General features: G+C 40.2%; 1 protein-coding gene across 1 annotated transcript; it reads left to right on the top strand.

Annotated features, from left to right (window-relative positions):
- Positions 1-233: 233 nt before the first annotated feature.
- On the top strand, positions 234-2,289 carry mchr1a (melanin-concentrating hormone receptor 1a). The gene is made up of 2 exons (XM_070987319.1): positions 234-566; positions 1,265-2,289. Exons 1-2 carry the CDS (start codon positions 512-514, stop codon positions 2,287-2,289), a joined length of 1,080 nt encoding a protein of 359 aa, XP_070843420.1. The 5' UTR covers positions 234-511.
- Positions 2,290-17,557: the final 15,268 nt, after the last annotated feature.

Genomic DNA, 17,557 nt, shown 5'->3' with positions numbered 1-17,557 from the left:
CCCCTGATCAGCGCTCTTTACACTTGCATTGAACAGTTATTCTGAACCCCAAGGACATTATGTGAAAAGCTAGTTATAGCAAATAATACACTTGGGTCAAACGTCTCCAAGGAAACACTTTTACGCACAAACACTGTATTTTCTGGAGAGAATATCATCAATAGGCTGTCAGTTATCTGATGTGATTTTCCTCCAGCTTGACTGACACCCGCAGCGCAGCCTCTCCACGGATCGCCACAGACTGCGAGTGGAAGATGCTCTCTCTCCGTCTCTCTCCGCGGAGCGCCTTTATTATCTCTGAAGGCACAGAGCGCACCGGTCTGCTCACAGTCAAACTAAACGCTTGAGCTGGAAAAGATTGAACTATTTCAAACGGGATAACTGGGATCACTGAAAGAAAAAAACAAACAAAAAAACCATTCTGTCTCCATGCTGCTTCAGATGCGTTTTTCCTGGAAAGCAAACACTTGGTAATAGCTCCCCCTGAACTTGGATACTTTAGATTTTTCCGATGGATTTTTTATACGATTCTAATTTTTCTCTCGGACGCACGAATTCAACAACAGGTAGGTCGAGCAAGCAGCGCACTGGTCATGTAATCTAATTAAAGCCTCGTCGACCACCTTGCAAGCATCACAACTGCATTCAACATGAGTTTAAACTACACAGATCAAATGGATGTATTTGTTTACTCCTTTCGTTTCTTTTCTTTCTATCTCCTGAAGTTGTTTTGTATCCATTTTAACTGTACAAGCCTTCATAGACTATTGCACAAATTCAGGCTGCAGTGAACTGTCTTTTTTTTTTTTTTCACGTACTTTTTTTTTCTTTTTTACATTTATGTGACTCTGTGTTTAAAATGTGCTATCACCTATCCATGTGTAAAGGTCTAACAGCATATGAATCATTACATCTTTTCCCCATCATCATCATCATCATCATCATGTCTTTGCTTTGTGCTGTGTTGAAAGAGCCAACAAACACACACGCACATGGAGACATACATGCACACAAATTACTTATTTCCTCATTGTAATTATCCAACACCCTAAAAACAAGAGGCAGAAAATGTCTGATAATAGATCTGTCTAATATGAACAACCAGAATACAGTTAGTATGATTCTGCTGCTCTTACCAATACATTGGGACAAAATGACTGTGTTACATACAATTACAATCTAACATTTCATATCTCACAACATGATTAAATACAATGTACAAAACAGTATGATTTTACTCAGTGTTTTTGCTTCTTGTCTCCAGCTGCAGATGGGGTCCGTCACTGCAGTGCCATCCTCCCTGTCATCTTTGGCATCATCTGCTTTCTGGGTATCATAGGGAACTGTATTGTCATCTACACAATCATGAAGAAGACCAAGTGCCGTGCCAGACAAACTGTTCCGGACATCTTCATCTTAAATTTGTCAATTGTAGATCTCCTGTTTCTCCTCGGGATGCCATTTCTCATCCACCAGTTGCTTGGCAATGGTACCTGGCACTTTGGAGCTGCAATGTGTACGGTCATCACTGCTCTCGACTCCAATAGCCAGATTGTCAGTACTTATATCCTCACCGCAATGACTCTTGACCGTTATTTGGCTACGGTCCATCCCATTCGCTTCAACTATGTCCGCACACCTTGTGTGGCAGCGCTGGTCATTGGCCTGGTGTGGAGTCTGTCCTTACTCACTATCATCCCTGTGTGGATGTACGCAGGCCTGATGCCTCTCCCAGATGGCCTGGTGGCTTGTGCTCTCCTTCTGCCTGACCCAGTCACTGACACATACTGGTTTACACTTTACCAGTTCTTCTTGGCATTTGCTATACCTTTAGCCATCATCTGCCTGGTGTTCTTCAAGATCCTCCAGCACATGTCCACCAGTGTGGCACCGCTGCCTCCACGGAGTTTGAAGGTGCGCACCAGGAAGGTGACGCGGATGGCAGTGGCCATCTGCCTGGCTTTCTTCATCTGCTGGGCCCCTTACTACATCCTTCAGCTGGTCCACCTAGGTGTGCAGAACCCAAGCCTTGCTTTCTCCTATGCCTACAATATAGCCATTAGCATGGGCTATGCTAACAGTTGCATCAACCCATTTCTCTACATTATCCTAAGTGAAACCTTCAAGAGGCAGTTCCTCAGGGCCGTACGCCCGGTTAATAGAAAGTTCCGCGTGAACCCGAGCACCACAGATGGCGGCAGTGTAAGTGTGAGAATGGTACCTGAAGGGGCTCAGCAGGAAGAGCCATACTCTGGGGAGAGGATACCATCCAATGTGGCCCCACAGTGAATAAGAAAAAAAAAATAATAATAATAATTTTAATGCAGTGTGCAACTGACAAGCACAATGAATGGGGCATTAGCAGAAGAAATCATACACAGTACAGTGCATACTGAAAGTTTCCAGACCCTTTCAAGTTTTGTACATTTTTCAGTTTTGTTTCACACAATGCTCCACAATGGAAGGTTTTTGGAATATTCTGTTAATGCGTTAAAAATTTAAGACTGAAATAGCCCATTTACTAGCTCAATTGCTAGTATAAAAAAAGGGTCACGACACAAACAATTGAACTCTGGTGCATACTACTTCTGTGTGCGGAGTGCCTACTTGAATTCACTGGACATAATTAGGAAGGACACACATATACGGTCTCACAAAGTCTGTATAAGGTCTCACAGTTGGTGCTTATGTAAGGCATGGGGACAAAGAAAAAAAATCTGTTGACCTGTGAGACAAGATTGTATCAAGGCTCAGATCTGAGGAAGGATACTGAAAAAGCCTAAGAGTTCAGTAGTCAGTCATTCTCAAATGGAAGAAGTGTGGAAGATCTGGCCGGTCAGCCAAACTGACCAATCGGGATAAAGGGCCTCGGTCAGACTGGTAAGTAAGAGGACATTGGTCTCTATGATTGTAATCCAGGGTTCCCTTGTGGAGATGATTGAATCGTACAGAAGGAGAACCATCAGACGGAAGCCATTTCACACTGAAAGGCACATGACAGCTTGCTGCTGCTGTGCAAGCTTGTTGCACATCATCTTGTTCATACCATCCATGCAGTCCAACACGCTGGTGGCAGCATCATGCATGGGAATGTTTTTCTGCAACAGGGACTGGCAGACTGCATAAAGGAAAAGATGGATGCAGAAAAATACAGCGCAATCCTGAGTGAAAAGCAGTGACCCAAACACATACTGCCAAGGAAACACAGGAGCGGCTTCAGGAACATTCTGTGAAAGTCCTGGAATGGCCTAGCTAGACCTGAGTCAGAGTCCAGACCTGAAGCCAGGAGGTCTCTGGAGAGGTTTGAAAATGACTGCACAGATGCTCCACATGCCACCTGGTTGAGTTTTGATGATTCTGCCAAGAACAATGGGAGAAATGTCCATAAAGAAAGCTGTGCCAAGCTTGTGGCATCATGTCCAAGAAGACTCAAGTCTGTGATGGCGGTGTTTTAACCAAGTACTAAGTGAAGGGTCTGAATACGTATGTAAGTGGGATATGTCAGTCTTTTATTTCGATAGATTTTCAAAACACTCCAAAAACCTGTTATTGTTTTATCACTGTGGAGTATTGTGTGCAGCTCGATGAGGAAGAATCCATTTCAAGGTGAGTCTGAAACATTCAAAAAATGTTCAAACTTTCAGTATTTGCTGTATTTTCTGAACAGTAATGCCTGCACATCATCACCATTCTACTCAAACAATGTGTATATATTCACAATTTTTCAAACAAGACCTGAAAAAAGTTTCTGATCATTCATAATCATGCAAAGCACAACATCACTGATAAGCAGAAAAACTAACTGCTGCTGCAGCCTCTTCGTGGCCCTGGGCACAGTTCAGTTTAATCGAGTTAAAACCTGCCAAAAAACACATATTTTCAAAGATGGAAAGTTCACATTATAGTCAGGCCTGTTTGTTGAAATCACCACAAACCATCCTTTTAACTGATTTACACTTGTACATATGTGTGGCCACAAAAAGCCAGTGTTCAGTTAAACATACTCATGTCTCGCAATCCTGTGATCTTCCCTTTGAAAATAACCAGCGAGCTTTTATGGCAAGAACTGTCTTACTGGATTGTGTTTAAGACCAATTAGAGGGTGGAGCAGTCTGAGTGGCCTCTCAATACTTAAGGTGAGTTCAGACTTCAGTTAGATTAATACAGTTTGGATAATCACACATTTATGTTAAAGGGTAATATCATCACCTCAGTTCATGCCGGCCAGAGTGAATCTTTTTATGTTCACTCACAGCTTTCCACTGACTTTGTAACATCTGCTTTATGTTCAGTCTAAACTACTCACTACTGGTGAGGCTGTGGCATCCATGAATGTAAATTAGGGGTCCGAGTTGAAAAACAGTGATCTGTCCTTTCAACATTTCAACATGGGACTTTTCCTTCCTTCCATTGTATTGTAAAAATTCTAACTAGACGTTTTAGTGGGTCCCGGCTGTCATGTTATTATCTGTGGAGTAAATGTCATAAATAATTGCTGCTCAGGGTGGCATTTAAAAATGGAAAATTATAGTAAATAGTACATTTTGAATAAACACATCAACACAAATATGTTTAATATAAGGAGACTGTGACAAACATTATGTACAATACACTAAGTGATACACATCATTGTGCACATTCAATATAATCACTGTCACTGTGTGCATGCGTGCAATATACCATCTACTGTGCAGTACTATGCTACTGAATGATGGAGAAACGAGCTGAGAGCTTTAAGAACATTAAGAGTTTGTGTATAAAGACTTGAGCAGACTGAGGTTTTGTTACACTTGCTTCTTTGTTCTTGTGTTTGTCTGTGATTCTGTGAATTCTGTGACTCTAACCCCTGAAGAACATAAGGATGGAGATTGAGACTGGAGATGATGTCTTAGATCATAAGATGTTAAGTACAAGGACGCATACCTTCAACACATTAGCCTTCTACAGACCTTTTTTCCTGTCTTGTGAAAAAAGAGAGTGATGTATCTGCCATGGCTTTCAACCAACTGACTGTTTGTCTCCTCACTGTATAATAAAAGCTGAAGAACACAAAGCTTGTGTTATATTTGGAACTCTCCATTCACCTCTTTGTAATTAACTACAGAGAAGGCTAATGTAAAGCGTGTGCATAAATGCTTTATTTTGAAGGGGGTGACTTCTAACCAGGGGTTATTACTATCATTATTGTCATTCTTCTTCTTCTTCTTCTTCTTCTTATTATTATTATTATTATTATCTTCTCTGAATACTGTAAAACTAAAAATGTAGAATTTGGTCCAATCCAAAGCCATTCACCTTAACTAGGCAACGGACAGTAGAGGCCTACAGATGTGCAAAAAGGTTGTGCTGTCTTTTGCCTTTGTTGCTCTCTGTACCTTTTCCAGCTGTGCTTTCAGCTGATTTAGTATTTGGATTTTGTCCTGCTTGTCTGTTTGCTTGTTCAGTGAAATTTTGTGTAACGTTAGGCCGTGAGTAGTTTGTGGTGCAGACACTCCAGGAATCTGCAATGTCATGATCATAATGATGACAAAACAAAAAATATCAAACTCATGCATAAGAGTTGTGACAGCTCAGGGTTTTGTGCATCTCCTGCAGAAATTGCTACTCACAAAATATTGTTTATAAATTTGACTCACCACATTTAGCATCTGTATCTTAATGCAAAAAAGAGCCGTTTTTACAAGCGTAAAATCCGAGTAAAAATTCAACAGACTTTTACACAGATTTTACATCCCCAAACGTCCACAAGTTGTGGAGTTTCCTTCTGAAGAACCTCTGCAGTAAGTTAAATGGTTATCGGTCAAGCAGTGGACATTCTTGCATTTTCAGTATCGACTGAGTCTGCAATTCAAAAGCACAAATATGAATGAACAGCTGGATAAGCTCATATGTCAAATATGTAAAAGAATGCCAATGAGGTGTCGTTAATGTTATTGTATTGATATTAGGTTATGTTATATTTTAGTATGTACAATTAAAATGCAGAAATTATATGTCATTCATGTAAATATAAAATATCTTAGTGAATATGACACTCAGGGTTTCTCAACCTTTTGTGGCCTGTGAGCCAGTTTTCACAGTCTCAAAACAGTTTTGATGACAGCAATTAGGTTGTCACCACAGTAACCTACTTTTATATTCTATTTTTAAAAGGACAGAGAAAGCTCTGAAAGGCTCGAACACAGAAATGATGATACACTTCAACCCCTTTTTAAAAGTGAGAAAAATAAATTGAACGCGCTGTTTGTCAGTCTTAGAAATCCCCCATTACCCCACCTGCTTATCAAACCGCACCCTGTAGGGTCCCGACATCAAGGATGAGAAACTCTGATGTAACCGTTGTTCTTGTTCATTACAGCCTAATATATCAATATATATTATCCTTGATATGTATCCTATGACAGAGATATTTAAAATTTGTATGGATCTGTCAAACAACTGTTTTTTGTTTGCCCTATGATTTCACTTTAAATACATTTTAGTTGTATATAAATCTAATTTCTCAAAGTAATGGTTAAAAATGGTAGAAAGTGATATTCCCCAAATCAAAGCTGAGCAGTGATTCTTCTAGCAGGATGTGAAGATGTTCATCTTTCAGTTTATACAGTCAAAAAGAGACTGGGGTGAAAGTAAGGAGGAGATGACGAGCTCAAAGAAAAACTAACTGACACTAAAGGGAAACGGAAGAAGTCTCGTTAAAGGCACGCCAGTTATTTCGTTGGCAAAGAGGCAGTTTTATGGCATGACGGAGCAACATCAGCATTTGGAAGATGAGGTCATCATCACAGGGGGCAATAACACCTGATTGGGGAATAATCAGTTGAGATTATCTTACCCTCTCATCGCATACATAGCAGCTTTCGTTACTGCTTGTGCTGTGAAGCTCAGAAATGAGCTCTACAACCTTGAATCTTTAATACCGGAAAGAGGCGCATCATGAATGAATATGCTCCAGAGAGGATGAGGCTTAGACTGGACTGACAGTGTAGGTAGAATTACAAATCTAGTCCGAAGCACTGGTCAGCACCTGTGACAGCAGGGTGCAACAGACTGATCTGGTGGTGAGCCTTCAAAAATTCAGCATTAATCTTCAGAAGGGATTAGACGCTCAGCCCAGGCTCATATAAAAACTGTAGTAGAAAACAACACAAAAGAGGTGAAAATGAGTGAGACTGTTGTATAAAAACTAAAAAAAAAACACTTAAAAAAAATCATTTTTTTATGTGACTCATTTTTCCACACTATTTAATATTGATGTAATTGCGGTTCTTTCGTTGTTAACAACATTCCCTTCATCCTTTACGCAACGGACTGAAACTCATTTTGAGTTCAAGAAAACCGCCACCTTTATGAGTGGTGGAGAGAGGATTTGGAATTTTCTTTTAATAATAATGCAGTGTCTTGGGTTGGAGAACTGCACACAGCGGGCCTGTTGTTGACATTACAGTGGTAGCGAGTCTCACAGTCGGGGTTCATCCTTTCTCTGTATTTGCTGTGTAGTTCCATCATTGGACACTTTCAGAGACACAGCTGTGAATGATAAAAGATGCTTCCATTATCTTTGCGGTCAGCTCAGTGCCTGAAAACCCATCCAGTATGTCACATGCATGAAACACACCCCCTTGTGTTTCATGTGTCCTGACAGGGAGTCGGGGGCCTTTTCAGACAGCGGACACTCTTCTGCAGCCTCGTCGCTAAATGGGCATAACATCCATTTTCTGTTGCTGAGCCATTTGTCAGAGTTTTGGATTTAAAGCAGACAGCTCTTTTTTTTCTAGGACTTTTTCCTTGTCTGGAGGACAGAGGGTGTAGTATTCTGTAAAGATCATAAAACCCCTTGAGGCAAATTTGTATTGGGCTATATAAATAAAATTGACTTGACTCCTCAAGTGGTCCCTGATGATTGATTGATCAGAATATTCCTCAGCTGATGGAAACAGAAGCTGCCTCTACTTGATCTATTCAACAGTAATGTTTTTTTTTCTGAAAGCTTGCAACACCACAACAATCCTGACTGAGACTGAAGAATGAAGATGACATGGTCACATACTCTTACTGGGGAAGTTCTAAGAAAGTAGCTGCTAAGCTGCAGAGTGATGCAATTTCTCATGCATTACTCTGAATATTGGGAATATACTGCATTTTGCAACAAGTCTAGTACTCATAGCTTTTGTCAGAACTTGAGAGGCAGCCTGTTACAGTAGCTCTTGCTCACCGTTGGGCTTTCTCTCTAGGTTTCCCTAACTTAGTTTGTCTTTTTTAGTACTTTACATGTGCAGTTACTCTGGGAACTTGCGCTGGTCTTTCTGCTGAACCCCTGAACACAGACAAACGGTTTCAAGGTGATGCAGGTGGACAAGATGAAGGAGAGCAGTAAGAGGACAGGAGGAGGGCTGGCAGTATTTCTTATGATTGACTGATAACGATAGACTGCGTATCTCAGTACATCACCCTTGAAGAACAACTGTGCAGTCAGGATATGTAGCTGTTAGCTGTTAACATGAAACCATACTATCTACCAAGAGAATTCTTGCATGTTATCACAATAGCGCTGTCTATCCACAGCCTGTGATGTCTTCCACTCAGTTACAAGCAGGCTACAGATGTGCGCATGCCCTCCTTCTTTTTCCTGGTGACTTTAATCATGCCTCACTATCCTCCACTCTGCCCACATTCACCACAATATGTTACATATTAGTTCCTAATGTGGAGCAAATGTCGAGCACCGAGTCAAAAGTTTTCTTGCTTTTGTGATGCTTTTCTTTTTTTCAATTGAAGCAGCAGCACAAATTTCCCTCTGAGGACACTAAAGTTCACTGCTACACCAGCAAAAAATCAAATACTGAATACTTAGTTTTATGCCAACATCAAGGACGCATAACACAGTGTGGAGTAATAAAAGATCTTATTTTAAACTGATGGTCTAAATGGTCAGTTCACCCGAATCACAAAGGAAAACATTTCCTTACTTACCCTCGTTGGTGTCTGGCCATGCAGGTGGTTGGTTTCAGCTGCTGAGTCCCCAAATGCTTTGTGGTGTGTGTGAATGTGTGTGGTGTTCGTACATAGACTGCATACATCCACATAGTCTCGTGATGTCACCTGTAGGTTTCTGAAGAGCGATTGTGAAGCTCAGTGTCAGTGACCCAATCTTGGTAGCTCCTGATCCCAAACTCCCAGCTAATACGAAAATGGGCAAAGAGGTGGAGCGTGGGTGGAGCTGAGGTGGGCTAAGTGAAGCCTGGATGCTGAACCTGCCATTCCCATAATTATGCATAGCTTTAAGCCTTAACATCGTCAGGTATCGTGGGGCTCGCCAATGACACTAAGATGAATCCTTGTGGGAATCATGAATGTCTGAACAAATGTTCATGGTAATACATGAGATAGTTGAAATGTTTCAATCTGAAGCACAGTGGAGGACTGACACACCTACAGACGTTCTCATCAAAAGTCATGACAGTAACTGAGACACATAGCCATGCATAAACAAAGAGTTGTGGAAACACTGCACAATAGAATGGATTGCTGCTAAAGTAATAGTTATAGGCATACTGAGTGACCCATGGGTGATGGGGCAACTTGTAGAGTGTTTTACACTCAACCTCTGAAATCCATAATCTGTCAAATTCGATAGCAGTCTGCACATCTGTGGGAGGTAGAAATCACTTGTGTGCATGCATAATGGTGTTCATTTGCTGAGTGTGTTTTACTGAACTACGTTTGCAGGCCTTCTTTGCAACAAAATGTCTCTGGGCAAGTATGCTGTTGTACTCTCACATAAACTTTTCTACTGACACTGTAGCCTTGACAGTTTTAAAACAATTGATGTGACGGAGGTGTTAACACAAAGTGAATGCAATGAAGAACTTTCCCAGTCTTGCAGCTGACCATAGAGTATCAGAGCTGGATGTTATTGGGTGGGATGATGTGAGATCAGTGACATTCTGCAGGGATGTACCATGAAAATCTCCTCAGTTTAAGGGGAATGCTGTGTTCCACAAAAAGCAAGTCATTAGCGCAATTCAGACTAGCTCATCAGCTGATCTACCTGACACCATTACTCACACTCACTCCATTTAAAGATGTTCTGTGGAGTATTATTCATATTTTCTTTAACAAACTTTTGACAAAGAAGCTGCTTTGAACATCATCATGACAAAAAACTGTACTTGCATTTCAGTTAAACCACAATAATTAGGGTTTCCCGCATTGCACCTTTTGTCTGGCAGCTGAAACTATGTTGTGTTGCTGAACTCTGTTGAATTGGAACAATTCAAAAAATACTGAAAGCTAATTTCATGGCACTAGGCTTTATCAGTTGAAGGAAATGTATCGGAAGTCTAGAATGACTCCGTCATTTGCAGGGACATGGAAGAGCAGGATGAGGAGAAACAGCTGTCATTTTGAGAGTTGAGGCCCAGCAGACGCTGCTGGTACCCCCCCGCCTCCCAACACTGCATCCCCAACAACGACCACATCCTCTTAGCCTTTGTCATCGCCTTAATCCTCCAGTTCTCCCAGCAGGAGACCAAGACAGCCTGACGCAACTGATGAGGCCGTTTTCGAGCAACTGTGGGAGTTAAAGGAGGAGAACGCTGCCAACATAACTAACTTGCATCATTTTGCAATTATGTATGCATTTAAAAACAGCCACTTAACGATCGTTCAGTCCTTGAATATGTGCCTCATGAGGGACACAGCATAGCCAAAGCAGCTCCTGACAACATATGAGTGAAGTCATTTCAGGCATCCATCATTAGATACCAGAAAAACACAAATTTAGCACCTCGTTGACAATGAAGCGGGACAGCTGCTCATGAGGAAGGAAGTGACTGGTGGAGGGACTGTAGCAGTGCAAAGTTGAAGTGAGCTCTCAAATTAACTTTCATGTAAAATCCACACACTCTCTACATGTTACCACTATTTCTCTCCTGCACTTCAGCACTACTAATTACTTGCTACTGGCCAACCTCAACACCAATCTTTACCTCAGTTGAACTGAGCAGCAGCAGCCACAATAGCAGTCTAATTGCTGTGTGTGCTTGTGTGTGTGCCTGCAGGAGATGTGCGATCTCTCCCAGGCGATACTGATGCTGCATTTTCCAGATCCGCTGGGCTTCATTTTCTGCATCCCTGTTCTTGTATGGCTCCTCGAAACACTTTGCATCCTAATTCTTTTAGGGCTACTAAGAGCAGTAAAAAGTAATCAAGAGATTTGTTGTATTTGAAACATGAACTGGATTATGGGCTGCAGTCTCTGCCAAAACAAAGCCAAAAAAACAGCTGCAAAGTTGTTGATAGTGCTTTCCTATATAATGTAAATGACTTTTAAACCAGTGGTGCAGAGCGAGTTAGGGGTGCAGCTAATTATTATTTTTAAATGTTGATTTAACTGGCTGTAATTGTTATTTTTATGAAAACAAAATGACAGGGGGTCACTTGTTGTGATTACCCTTAAAGAATTATGGCCTGTTTCTGGAGCTCCCCTCTGGCTTTAGAGAACGAATGAGTTTCAGCTCATTGCTTCGCTGTCTGGTCTATACCTGTTTCGCTGAAATAGCTCTGACGACCCACAGCTCAGCACCAAACAGACACATGAACACAGTTAGCTGGGGAATATAGAGGAACATTTAGTTCGGAAGTTAGTGGAGACCAAAAGCTGAGCTAAGCTGAGCTACAGTAATGTTGCTCCCTAAGTGCTGAATGTGTGAACGGTAGCTGTTTGACGCCATGTATGCATGATGATTTGTCAGTGTTGTATTCACAGCATGTTTGTCTTGCACCCAAGCTCCCACAAGATACCATTTGTTGCAGGTTTAATATTGTGATTATCTACTTGATTAATTGGTTGATTGCTTCATCTAGAAATGTCAGAAAATAGTGGAAAAATGACTGTTATGTCCTCCTTAAAAGAGATTTCTTTTTACAAACTACAGTCTAAAACCCAAAGAAATTCAGCAATTTTTATAAATGATAAAGAAAAGAAGCAAATTCTCAGTTTTGAATCTGTAAGGAATTTAACCATCAGTCAATTTTCCGGCAATGAACAAATTGATTAATCAACGGCACACATATATACACATAAGTACATACAGAGTAAGTACTGCACTTAATTCTGTTTTGCTGCATTTCAGAGGCAAATATTATACCTACTTCATTAAAGTCATACTTTAATTATACTTAAATTCATTCATGTACAGTAAAACTTTATAGTCACACCAAAACTCAGTGACTCACTAATTTCATTAGTAATTAGTGACTGAAGGCCATAGTCATAAATAGTACCTTTTTATTTATTGTATTGAAAAATAAAAACAATATACCATCATGTACAGGAGACAGTTCAGGCAGAAACTGTTGTTTTACAGTGAAAGCAGACTTACACCCTTATGCAAAACATGGAATACGTTGCATGTGAGTTCAGTTAAATAGCTCGGCCTCTTATTCCTAAATCACTACACCCCACAGGCATGATGTCAGGAACAATACGCTTTCTTATTCTCTTTCTCTCTCTCTGACACACACGCACGCACGCACGCACACACACACACACACACACACACACACACACACACACACACACACACACACACACACACACACACACACACAGAGTTCTGCGTGTATCCACAAATATACAGATTTTTTAATGTAGAAAAATTGCATATAAAAACATCTTCAATCCATATTTCACAAAAATTGTGTCAACACTCAACAACAGTGCTCAGTTTGTCAGAGTAAACTTTGTGTGTATGTGGCCACAACTGGATTGAGCTAAAAAGCCAAAAGAAATAAAATAAAATAAAAAATAGATACAGAACTTCAAACCCTATTAAAACACAGCATCGATCTCACAAATAAACTGTTCTCGACTGCTTTATCCTCAAAGAAAAACAGAATACAAGTCAGTTTATCCATGATTATCTGCGATGTCTGAATGGCTGACTCAGCTTTGACCTGTCTTTAATTGGACAAGCACTCAGGAAAATGCACTGAAAATATGGAAATGATTTGCTCTGGCCAGCATCTAAATGTTTTCATTTAGATTTAGAGATTACAGATGAAGAAACAACTAGGCTACACAAGGTGACTTTTTCCATCCATCCACTGTCAAAAACAGAGAGGGAGTGCTGCACACAGTTTGAGTGTGAACAACACTATAGAGTGAGCCATGAATGCCTTCATGTATTTAGTTTAAAGCCACAGTTGTCACTTTGTCAGTTCAGGGGAGCTCAGCTGCTAATAGCACAAATCTCCAGCTACACTGTATTGGCTACAGTGTGTTATTTTAAACACAGAATGAGTAGGGCTGTCCTAAAAAAACGATGTGTAGACTCATGCAAAAATAATTCCTGTCAATCATCACTTATGACCCACAAAACGTTTGGCTGTGTCTGTATATCTACCCTCTTCCCTTTATTTTCTTGTTTTGCTGTGTTCAGGACCTTGGAGCAGTGGGTATGTAGCACCAAGCCAGTAACCGGGTGCAGAGTGAGAGGGCGGGACTCTACATAGCAACTAGGTGCCAGATGATGAGCAGCGTGCATCCAAGAGGAGCTGTTGAGCTGAGGCCACCATTGAATATTTGTGTTTACGAACGGCAACCCACTAATCTCATTCATTCTGCCTTCAACAACTGTGTGATTGTAATAGTTTCAGCCTGTTTTGGCAGAATTTGTGAATTCATTTAGAAGATTGGCAAACTTTCAGTTGAGAAAAGCCAAATAGCAGCTGCAGTCAAAGCAAAGCCGCTATAAATTCATCTCGACATTTCAAGGAGCAAAGTATCTCACTGTGACTTAGCTGTTTTAATTATTGAGTTTTAAATATCTGTGCTTCACTTCTTAACTGCCATCTTCAATGCACCCTCTCAAGAATTAGCTTGACAGCACTTCAGAGTCCAAACTTCAAAAGGAAATTAAAGAATAAGACATTCAACTATTATTGCTTAGACACTTGAAACAGGCTCAGAAATGTACAGCTTACTGAAAGTGCTAGTAAAAATACATGTGGTGCGTTATTGTAAGGGCCGTGTGTGAGTCACCTCATTCAACAAATTGCCTCAACTGCCACTACCAACATTTTTAGTAATTAGCTGCAGAAATAAAAAGAAAAATAGAGAAAAATAAAACAAACACCCTGAAGGGAAAATGGCAATGAATGCTTAAAAACCAGGATTACAAACATACCAATGTACCATTAATTAAAGCTGTGACTAATGCCCACAACTAAGCCAGTGTTTCTCACTTCTGGTCCTCAGGCCCCCCTACCCTGCATGTTTCAAGATGTTTCCCTCCTCCACCACACCTGATTCAAATGATCGGTTCGTCGTCAAGCTCTGCAGTGGCCTGATAACGAGCCACTCATTTGAATCAGGTGTGTTGGAGCAGGAACCATCTAAAACATGCAGGGCAGGGGGGCCCAAGGACCGGAAGTGAGAAACACTGAACTAAACTAATGACTGGTCGACATGACCTTTTTGGTTTGGGACATGAGGATAAAAACAAGAAATATTAGATATCTGTGAAAAATAATCATCCTGCTGTGCAGTGATGGTTAAATAATGACATCTGTTTGAAGATTTGGTTAAATCTCAGGCAACTTTTTTTTTTTTTAAATTATGGGTGATGTTGAAGAGTTTTGTAAGTTAGAGGCAAAGGGAATCATTTACTATGAGAATTAAAAATTTAGCATGTTATTTTTCATGCTGGACTCTCATTACATTGTGGGAAAATTGGACATTGACTTTCCCTGAATTGGCTCAGTATATCTAGGAAAGCTGGAGCCTGACACACACACGCACACGCACACGCACACACACACACACACACACACACACACACACACACACACACACACACACACACACACACACACACACACACACACACACACACACAAATATTGTTTCACTACGTGATACCAAACCTTCACATCTGGAATAATTCCACGTGTCATAGCCTTGAAAGCAAACTGCTCCTCAGCGTCATTGTTCGTAAGACACAGACTCTTGTATCCTTGGCGAAAATAATGACATTAATGTGAATTCAAGTGTACGTGAAACCTTAATGACACAATGAGCTACATACTGATGATCCGCATAGAAAACTGGTTTCCATGATACACTTGCTTTAACTCACAGGCTCCTACCCAATGAAAAGTACACACTTGTCTATTTTGAGGTGTAACTGTGATGCTGTTTGAATATCAACATTTTGTCTCGTATTTTCAAGGTGAGGAAGTGAGGCATTGCAACAAGCTTTGCATGGCCAGACAGGGCTCAGCTCTAATGTGGGTTGATACATTGGTGCAAAGCTCCAATGAGAGTCAACTGAACTTCAAAGAAAAGCAGATAAAAAAGATTTAATGACTGCACAAATGTACTATATCTACTGTAAATCCAGTATTCATGGTCCTTTGGAAGGAAAATACAGGTTTGTGAGATACAAATTCTGACTAACAAATTCTTATTTCTAACAGTAGTAAATAGTAAAAGCCTGTAGTCTGTATTGACTACTTCTACTATGTTGCAAAAACTCAGCAGATGATGAACAGAAGCTGTATATTCACCATAATTCTTCATACAGAGGGAGACAACGTGTCAGGTGTTGGTCGTGCAATGTCGTCTATGTTCTACAAGTTCAATAACAAACTGGATTATCAGCATCAGGGTATCATTTTGCACCTACCCTGCCAGTAAAATGTTTGAGGGATGACTGACTTTTTCTAACTGCCATATCATTCAGTAGTGTTACTGTATTTACTTTAAAGCGTTCCCTTATGTGTACGGTGCAAGTTAAACCTCGGCACTGTGAAAATATCAATGTAGGGCCATACAGGTGTAGAGCCTGAGAAGGCATCGTGACAAATGTCTGCGCACAGATAACTTCTAAACATCACTGCAGCAGCAAATAAGATGATCCAGCTGGCTTGTTATTCTGTTAAAGTGCAACAAGAATTTGAGTTATGAAAAGGAAGTAACCAATTTGAACTGTGTGGCTGGGAACACAATTATGCATTCCTCCAGCTATGTGAGGGACCTTCAGGAAAGCTGCAAAGTATAAGAGGGTAATTGTATATTACATACAAGTGAACAACTAATCATTTAAATGTGAAACAAGGTCATATTGGGAAAATTAAGCAAGACTAAAATATGATTGCATATTCCCCCGTAGTGTTCAAAATAAATCTTGCAGAGAGTATAAATAATGCTCACATGAGAAAAACACCACCATAATTTATCTTAATACCTAACCTGTGAAAACACGAAGTGCACAGCAGAACCTGCATTATGCTGGATCCACAAAGGAACTCTTAAATTTGAGTTCTCGCTGATCACTGTGGAAGATTTAAAGTGCCTGCACTAAAACAAAAAAAAAGTTAAATACAATACACATTGTAATATGAATTTCCTTTCGTTTGGATTTACTGTGTCATAATTCAATTCAATGAAAACTTTTATTTAAAAGACTGTATGTACTTTTTGGTCATTTTTCATTGTGACATGAACTTTCAGTGCCACACTAAAATCAAATCAGAGCACAAAATTAAGTGAAAAGCTACACTGTGTCTAAGCGATGTCTAGCAGGGAGCAGCACAGACATGCAAATACTAAATACAAAGCACTCATCAGTTTCCTTGAGTAAAGTGAAGAGAAGCTTTTTCTTTTCTGAAATAGCGAAGCACTGTCCATTCTGAAATGGAAAAAATCCACTGTCTATTCACAGCCTGGGGGTAGGGACCATGAATGGTTCTTAGTGTCATTGACACAGCTAATGGCAGCCATGAGGGACAATCTTCCACGTTAAAAAAGTTTCTTGATGGCCATCGTGTCACAGCGACATCACCATTGACTGGGTTTAGTTACATTTTTCATTAACTGTCTGAAGAAGGAGTACAAACAGAGGGATCTGCTGAGCAGAATTCTTTCACAGCTAGTGTTAGTGTTAGCTGTAAATGCATACAGAAAAAGGAAATATAAGTATGTGTGCTGTATTTCACTTTATTTCTTCTTTTGGTTTGTTTTAATTTAGGCATTTTAAATCTTCCACAGTTAGATTGTTCAGATGAGGAAAAGTTCAAGGAAAAACTCCATCATAAAATACTGACACACCGTGCTCCTTGCTATTTCTCTTTCTGATAACTTTTTACATTTGGTCAATTGTAGGCTGCAATATTAACGGACTTGTTACAATACACCTTGACTGCAAAAACCAACACTGCTGAATATCGGGTTCTGGTGCAAATTCAATAAGTCCTTTCCACACATTGCACACATTCAACAAAATGTGGATCAAAAATTTTTGAAGGGGGAGAATTTTTCCAACAACAGCTTCAATAGAACAGTAAGTGCCACATTCTGCATTTTGAGACAGGAGAGACACACGGATTCTTGGTGTGGTAACTGTGGTCATCATCTACATATAACCCACAGCTAAATGGAGCTGTGTGACAGTTGATAAAGTTCTGGAAAACATACAGAATCACAAATGACAAAAAAAGTCATAACACTAACACAGAAGAAGAAAAAAAATGGAATGCATTGATTTTGATT

Source organism: Chaetodon trifascialis, chromosome 2 (genome assembly GCF_039877785.1).
Source record: "Chaetodon trifascialis isolate fChaTrf1 chromosome 2, fChaTrf1.hap1, whole genome shotgun sequence".
Taxonomy (NCBI): domain Eukaryota; kingdom Metazoa; phylum Chordata; class Actinopteri; order Chaetodontiformes; family Chaetodontidae; genus Chaetodon; species Chaetodon trifascialis.
The sequence above is the reverse complement of the archived record's forward strand: the minus strand, read 5'-3'. Positions and strand labels throughout refer to the sequence as shown.

Excerpts from the sequence above, each read along its gene's own strand:
- mchr1a (XM_070987319.1), top strand. The coding sequence starts at position 512 with ATGGATTTTTTATACGATTCTAATTTTTCTCTCGGACGCACGAATTCA. Across the intron at positions 567-1,264 it reads ACGCACGAATTCAACAACAG|CTGCAGATGGGGTCCGTCAC; the intron begins GTAGGTCGAGCA and ends TCTTGTCTCCAG.